Source organism: Hyalella azteca, unplaced genomic scaffold (genome assembly GCF_000764305.2).
Source record: "Hyalella azteca isolate HAZT.00-mixed unplaced genomic scaffold, Hazt_2.0.2 contig6760, whole genome shotgun sequence".
In the NCBI taxonomy this organism is placed as follows: Eukaryota; Metazoa; Arthropoda; class Malacostraca; order Amphipoda; family Hyalellidae; genus Hyalella; species Hyalella azteca.
In genome coordinates, this window is record NW_025936910.1 from 13,366 (window position 1) to 21,929 (window position 8,564).

General features: G+C 38.6%; 1 protein-coding gene across 1 annotated transcript in view; it reads right to left on the minus strand.

Moving 5' to 3' along the window:
* Positions 1-368: 368 nt before the first annotated feature.
* The window catches only part of LOC108670447 (solute carrier family 12 member 6), a 38,101-nt gene continuing 29,905 nt past the window's right edge, over positions 369-8,564 (minus strand). Inside the window, exons 21-24 of the mRNA XM_047880995.1 lie at positions 6,805-6,819; positions 3,722-3,853; positions 3,171-3,262; positions 369-2,034 (exon numbers count right to left, since the gene is read on the minus strand). Coding sequence (XP_047736951.1) covers positions 1,803-2,034; positions 3,171-3,262; positions 3,722-3,853; positions 6,805-6,819 — 471 coding nt within the window. The 3' untranslated portion in view covers positions 369-1,802. The remainder of the gene's footprint in view (positions 2,035-3,170; positions 3,263-3,721; positions 3,854-6,804; positions 6,820-8,564) is intronic.

Here is an 8,564-nt window from a genome sequence, read left to right on the forward strand (position 1 = left end):
ACTCTATTAGTAGAACTAGCATTCTACTAGTAGAACTAGCACTACTAGTAGAACTAATACTCGACTAGTAGACTAGCACTCTACTAGTAGAACTAGTACTCTACTAGTAGACTAATACTCTACTAGTAGACTAGCACTCTACTAGTAGAACTAATACTCTACTAGTAGAACTAGCAATACTAGTAGAACTAATACTTTACTAGTAGAACTAGTACTCTACTAGTAGAACTAGTACTCTACTAGTAGAACTAGTACTCTACTAGTAGAACTAAAGTAGACTAGCACTTTACTAGTGGAACTAGCACTACTAGTAGAACTAATACTCTACTAGTAGAACTAGCACTACTAGTAGAACTAATACTCTACTGGTAGAACTAGTACTCTACTAGTAGAATACAGAACATGAGCATTAAGTTCAAGTTAATGCAAATTTGATCATGACTGAGAACCCCCAAAGTGCATAATTCTTTTACAGATCAAACCTGGAATTTAATACTTATTCCAATAGGATTTAAATCCGTGGAATTCAGCACGCCTTACATTTTTGGTATAACTTACAAATCGTCATCTACAGTGAGCATGAGTAGAGTAGAATAACTTTTGTCGAATCTACCAAGAAGTGGTAGAACATCAATACCAAGTAAGTAACCTACCAGGAGGGGGTAGACCATCATACCAAGTGATACCACCTCCCTCTTACAACACCTAACCTTCTGTATCACATGGTTTCAGGTTAACCTACCAGGAGGTGGTAGAACATCAATACCAAGTGATACCACCTCCCTCTGTCAACAACTAACTCTCTGTGCCAGATGGTTTCAGGTTAACCTACCAGGAGGTGGTAGACCATCATACCAAGTGATACCACTCCCTCTGTCAACACCAAACTCTCTGTGTCAGATGGTTTCAGGTTAACCTACCAGGAGGTGGTAGACCATCATACCAAGTGATACCACTCCCTCTGTCAACAACTAACTCTCTGTGTCAGATGGTTTCAGGTTAACCTACCAGGAGGGGGTAGACCATCATACCAAGTGATACCACTCCCTCTGTCAACACCAACTCTCTGTGTCAAATGGTTTCAGGTTAACCTACCAGGAGGTGATAGACCATCATACCAAGTGATACTACTCCCTCTGTCAACACCTAACTCTCTGTGCCAGATGGTTTCAGGTTAACCTACCAGAAGGTGATAGACCATCAATACCAAGGGACAATAACCCCTCTGTCATCACCATATTCTCCATCTTGGATGGTTCCAGATATGACCGCACTATCAATGGGATATATTGGTTTCTTGACCACTTCCCTCCGGCTCGTAAATTAACAGTAAGTTTGTCCGTTTGTCTACAAAATTTTAGATCTTGTCAAGAGTTGATACATTCCTTCAAACTGATGAGGGAACTTATCCTGCCCCAAACAAACCAAACTTGAGTCCTTAATTCCAGCTACTGTGTCCGCACCTCAGGACAAAACTTGCACTCAAGGAGCCCGGGATCAAGAGTTTCGGAAGATTTCGTCGTATTTGAACTTCAGACCGTCTTGCAGATCATAATTGTTGGCAAAAAACAGGTACACCCAGATTTCCAAGTAGGAAGTAATGACCTTCAAAGATCCAACAGAAAACATCAAACAACAGCCATTCTCGACGATAATCATAAATCACCATAAAACATCATAACAACCGTACCCTTTTGAACGGTTTCAACTTTTCAAAGGATTTCTCACTTATACTATGCAGATGACATCATTTCCATACACCGGACGTCTTATGTACGTAACAGGAGTATAAGCTTTCCACTTTACGAATATATGGTGATGACTTCTCTGCCGCCACCGCGCACCATCAAAACTCTCTCTAGCCCCTCTGTCAACACCTCGAGGAACTCCATGTAGTTGCTTTCGGTCTCGGGGCGCGTTTGTTTGGGCGGGCCAGGCAGGTTCAAGATCACCAACTGCGCGTTGTGACTTTTATTCACTATCACCTCGTTCAGCTTCACTGCCGTGTGCATGCGACGAACGTTGGCCTCGTCCCTGCACGTCAAAACTGGAGCGTTAGTGACGGTGAAAGAGGGTGTTGTCAGTTATGGGTAGACGTCAGTGATAATGAAAGAGGGTGTTGTCAGTTATGGGCAGACGTCAGGGGAGTGACACAGTGGGTGTTGTCAGTTATGGGCAGACGTCAGGGGAGTGACACAGGGGATGTTGTCAGTTATGGGCAGACGTCAGGGGAGTGACACAGTGGGTGTTGTCAGAGGGTGTTGTCAGTTATGGGCAGACGTCAGTGATGGTGACAGGGGGTGTTGTCAGTTATGGGCAGACGTCAGTGACGGTGACAGGGGGTGCTGTCAGTTATGGGCAAATGTCAGTGACGACGAAAGAGGGTGTTGTCAGTTATGGGCAGACGTCAGTTATGATGAAAGAGGGTGTTGTCAGTTATGGGCAATCGTCAGTGACGATGAAAGAGGGTGTTGTCAGTAATGGGCAGACGTCAGTGATGATGAAAGGGGGCGTTGTCAGTTATGGGCAGACGTCAGTGATGATGAAAGAGGGTGTCTTTTAACAAGTCTACAAACTAACATGTACTAACAAAATACAATATGTTCAGTATGGACATAACAATAGACATGTTTAATTAACAACATGTTCAATATGGACATAACAATGAATATGTTCAATAAACAACATGTTCAACATGGACATAACAATGAACATGTTCAACAAACAATATGTTCGATATGGACATAACAGTGAACATGTTCAATGAACATAATGTTTCATATCGACATAGCAATGAACATGTTCAATATTGACATTACAATGAACATGTTCATTGAACAATATGTTCAATATGGTTACAACAATGAACATGTTCAGTATGGACATAACAATGAACATGTTCAATATGGACATAACAATGAACATGTTCAATATGGATATAACAATGAACATGTTCAGTATGGACATAACAATGAATATGTTCAATGAACAACATGTTCAATATGGATAACAACGAACATGTTCAGTGAACAACATGTTCAATATGGACATAACAACGAACATGTTCCATGAACAATATGTTCAATATGGACATAACAACGAACATGTTCAGTGAACAACATGTTCAATATGGACATAACAAAGAACATGTTCACTAAACATGCACTCACGGTTTAAGGGCCAGAAGTTTCTTGAAGTTCTCGTTGGTGGAGGCGCGTTGGGCGGGCTCATCGCCCCCTTCACCCTCACCTTCTTCCTCCACCTGGGGGGTCGAGGGGAAGAAAAAACTTTAGTAATAATATTTTTTTTAAATGTGCCAAGACAATCGTTAATTAAACAAGCTAAATATTGAGTAAAAACGCCTAAAATATCGATGACACGCTCTCTTGACCTATTCATTATACCATCAAAACATTTTTTAGTCAGTAAAATAAATGAGTTTCCCTCACATTTTCTAGTCAGCAAAATAAATGAGTTTCCCTCAACTTTTCTGGTCAGAAAAATAAATGAGTCTCCCTCAAACTATCGCACAAAATAATTGAGATTCCCTCAGATTTTCTATCCCGCAAAACAATTGAGTTTCCCTTACGATTTTTATCCCACAAAATAATGTAGCATTCTCATTGAAACTGAATATTATAAAAATAAATTAATATCCTCTTAATTCAGTTTTTTCATTGAAACTGAGTAACCATTAAAATAAATTAATATCTCCTCTTACATTTTCTGGAGGGGGTAGAGCGTCGGGGTCGGGGTTGGGGTCGGCGGCCCCCTCCTCGGGGTTCTCCTGGAAGCGGACGCGGCTGGACACGTGCTCCACCGACGAGTGGTGGTGGTCCACTATGGACTGGACCTGTGGGGGGGGGGATAAAAAAGGTGAACGAGGGGGAGGGGTATATATAGGTTGACGGGGGGGAAGGGGTATATAAAGGGTGACTGGGTGTTGTATATAAAATAGTTACCCTATTTATAGGGTACCGGTATCAGGGTTAGGGCTTTTCTTTGAGTACCCAGGAACCTATAGTAGAATCTATGACCCTAAAGTAGAACCTATGACCCTGAAGTAGAACTTATGACCCTAAAGTAGAACTTATGACCCTAAAGTAGAACTTACGACCCGAAAATTGGACCTATGACCCTAAAGTTGAACCTACGACCCTAAAGTAGAACCCACGACTCTAAAGTAGAACCTACGACCCTAAAGTAGAACCTACGACCCTAAAGTAGAACCTACGACACTAAAGTAGAACCTATAACACTAAAGTAGAACCTACGACCCTAAAGTAGAACTTACGACCCTAAAATAGAACCTATGATCCTAAAATAGAACCCACGACTAAAGTAGAACTTACGACCCTAAAATAGAACCTATGATCCTAAAGTAGAACCCACGACTAAAGTAGAACCTACGACCCTAAAGTAGAACCTATGACCCTAAAGTAGAACGTACGACCCTAAAATAGAACCTATAACCCTAAAGTAGAACCTATGACCATAAAGTAGAACCTATGACACTAAAGTAGAACCCACGACTCTAAAGTAGAACTTACGACCCTAAAGTAGAATCTACGACCCTAAAGTAGAACCTATATGACCCTAAAGTAGAACCTATGGCCCTAAAGAGGAACCTACGACCCCAAAGTAGAACCTACGACCCTTATGTAGAACCTACGACCCTAGAGTAGAACCTACGACCCTAAAGTCGAACTTATGACCCTAAAATAGAACCTACGACTCTAAAATAGAACTTATGACCTTAAAGTAGAACCTACCACCCTAAAGAAGAACCTACAACCCTAAAGTAGAACCTATGACCCTAAAGTAGAACCTATGACCCTAAAGTAGAACCTACGACCCTAAAGTAGAACCTACTACCCTAACTTAGAACCTACGAGACTAAAAAGTTAAGTTGGACTTGTACAAGTTTGAACTTAGGTTTGAAAGATTTACTAAGGTTAAGTTTTGAACACATAAACTCTATTCTAATAACCAAACAACATTAAAAAAACAATAAAAAACAACATTAAAAACAAACAAATTAACAACATTTGTTAATAATTTGTAGGTTTAGGATGTGGACATTGAAAAGCAACAGCCTATATGAATTGTGTATAGGCCTACTTACGAAATATAATGATTAATGGAAGGTAGACATATTTATGATACATAATATGTGGTGCATGATGGACCACATGGCTTGGTAGATGTGATATGACCGCATTATGGACCACATGGCTTGGTAGATGTGATATGACCAATGGTAGATACACACATGATATGTGGTAGATGATGGACCACATGGCTTGGTAGATGGTAGATACACACATGATATGTGGTAGATGATGGACAATAGGGCATGGTAGATGGTAGATATGGTAGATGATGGACCACATGGTATGGTAGATGGTAGATTACAAATTACTGAATGACTTAAATCATAATAAGTGAGTCATTTTGACCCACTTACTCGTTTCAGTGTAGGTTTGAGTAAGTAGGAGGATGTTAAGTAGATGACGGTACTTAGTGTAGGGTAATTACTACTTATTGAATGAACATTATTTATATATAATAACCTTAACACGTTGACTAGGATTGCTTCATCTTGTACTATTATTTCATTTTTTGTTCTGTTTTTAAACAGTTTTTCATTTTCATTTTAGTTTTTCATTTCACATTTCAGTTTTTCAAAACAGTTTTTCATTTTCCTTTTTGTTTTTCATTTTACCAGACGGTCATTTTTTTCCGGACAAATTCCGTGATTTAGTTTTTCTCAATTGTGTTGGCCGGCTAAAATTTATGATAGGGGTACTTCCTAATTAAATTTTAGATACTGCAAAAAGAAAATAAATGGAATTTTTATAGCGGAACCTACAAATAAACTACCTAGTTTATATAGAGTTATTGGCCTTTTTTGGCCTTTTTTGTTCTCGTATTTGGCCGATTTTAGGCAACCTGAATTATGTACTAGTATACATTGAATTATCGGCCTTTTTGGCCTTTTTTGTTCTCAGATTTGGGCGATTTTAGGCAACCTGAATTATGTACTAGTATACATTGAATTATCGGCCTTTTTGGCCTTTTCTGTTCTCGGATTTGGCCGATTTAAGGCAACCTGAATTATGTACCACTTCGTAGTGGTGCTTAATATATTAATAATTAATAATTAATAGTAGTGGTTAATATATATATTAACCTTCGTAGTTAACGTGTTAAGGAAGGTTATTACATAAACTAGTTCAATTCATGCATAGTGGATAAATAGGAATAAATAGATTAATTAAGTGATAATTTTGTAAAATAATTAATAAATAAATATTAACTATTAAACTTTGATTAAGTGAAGGAGAAAATAATTAAATGATTTTTCGGTAAAAAAAAATACTTAACAAATGAATATAAGTGGAAATATAATAGTTAAAATAGGTAAAATTAATATGGTGAACATGGCGACTTTAGCGTGGTGAACATGGCGACTTTAGCGTGGTGAACATGGCGACTTTAGCATGGTGAACATGGCGACTTTAGCGGGGTGAACATGGCGACTTTAGCGGGGTGAACATGGCGACTTTAGCGTGGTGAACATGGCGACTTTAGCGTGGTGAACATGGCGACTTTAGCGTGGTGCACATGGCGACTTTAGCGTGGTACACCTCACTAGTTCCACTAGTGGCACGTCACTAGTCCCACTAGTGGCACGTCACTAGTTCCACTAGTGACACCTCACTAGTTCCACTAGTGACACGTCACTAGTTACACTAGTTACACTACTAGGCAACATTTATCAGCAGAACTTGGACATCTTACATCGCCGAGGGCAGGCTGGGGCGCGGCCGAGGGTAAAGAGGGTAAATCGTTAGAAAATTACCCTATATAAAACATATCTAAATATATGTAGGTAGGGTACAAATTATACATTTTTATTGGCAAAAACCATACAATTAGGGTAAATCGTTAGAAAATTACCCTATATAGACATATTTAAATATACGTGGTTAGTGTAAAAATTATACATTTTTAGGGGTAAACACCATACAATTAGGGTAAATCGTTAGAAAATTACGTACCCTATATAAACATTTAAATATATTTAGGGTAAAAATTATTCATTTTTATAGGCAAAAACCATACAATTAGGGTAAATCGTTAGAAAATTACCATATATAAAACATATTTAAATATACATGGTTAGGGTAAAATTATACATATTTATTGGTAAAAACCATACAATTAATTCATGTATTATTCATGTATATCGATGGTTATTCGAGGTGGCAGTCGTTCAATATTCAGCAATACTGCAAATAATTATACAAAGTCAGATGTATATAATGTATAGTTTACAGCAAACTACACAAGGAAGAAGTATACAAGGCTGAAAAAACATGGGTAAAATTAATCCACACAATACAGAACTACATAATATACAAGGGCCGGAGATGTTCTATTCATACAAAATCTGCCTCTAAAATATATAAAAATGGATGAAAATACATGAAATGTATAGATTGAAAATACAAGGGAAAACTGTACACAATCACACCATCATGTATTAAAAATTGTATGAAGGGAGCATACAGAGTCATACTTCCTGTATAAAAAGTTTGTATGGAAACTATACACCATTAATACAGCTGAGATGAGTAGTAATGAGGAAAAACAGCAAAATGAGAAGAAAACACACAGCTACACAATCACTGTAATTCAGAATGAGAAAAATATAGACAGGTATACAGGGCAGTAAACAGGCAGTATACTGGCAGGTATACAGGCAGGTATACAGGCAGTATACAGGCAGGTATACAGGCAGTATACAGGCAGGTATACAGGAAGTATACAGTCAGTATACTGGCAGTATACAGGCAGGTATACAGGAAGTATACAGTGCAGTATACAGGCCTGTCTCTTATACACATCTAGATGTGTATAAGAGACATGACGACTTTAGCGTGGTGAACATGACGACTTTAGCGTGGTGAACATGGCGACTTTAGCGTGGTGAACATGACGACTTTAGCGTGGTGAACATGGCGACACCGAGATCTATACATTGAACATATTTGTATATTGTATATACATGTCAAACATGGTAGCTCATACATGTTGAACATAAGATGAACAATATATAAATAATAATTAAAATAATTTAAATTAAAAAATAAACATTATCATAAGCATGGCTGAGGTTGCTACAACATTAAACATTAAGTGTACAATTAATAAATATTATTTGTTATATCAACATCGAAAAATGGCAACATGGAAAGCGGGTGAAAAATTGGTTAACTAGCGAACTAGGTGGCAACTAGTGGACCGAGCTAGTTCCACTAGAGGCACGTGACTAGTTCCACTGGTGGCACATCACTAGTTCCACTAGTGGCACGTGACTAGTTACACTAGTAGCACGTCACTAGTTCCACTAGTAGCACGTCACTAGTTCCACTAGTGGCACCACATTAGTTCCACTAGTGGCACCACACTAGTTCCACTAGTGGCACCTCACTAGTTCCACTAGTGGCACCTCACTAGTTCCACTAGTGGCACCTCACTAGTTCCACTAGTGGCAC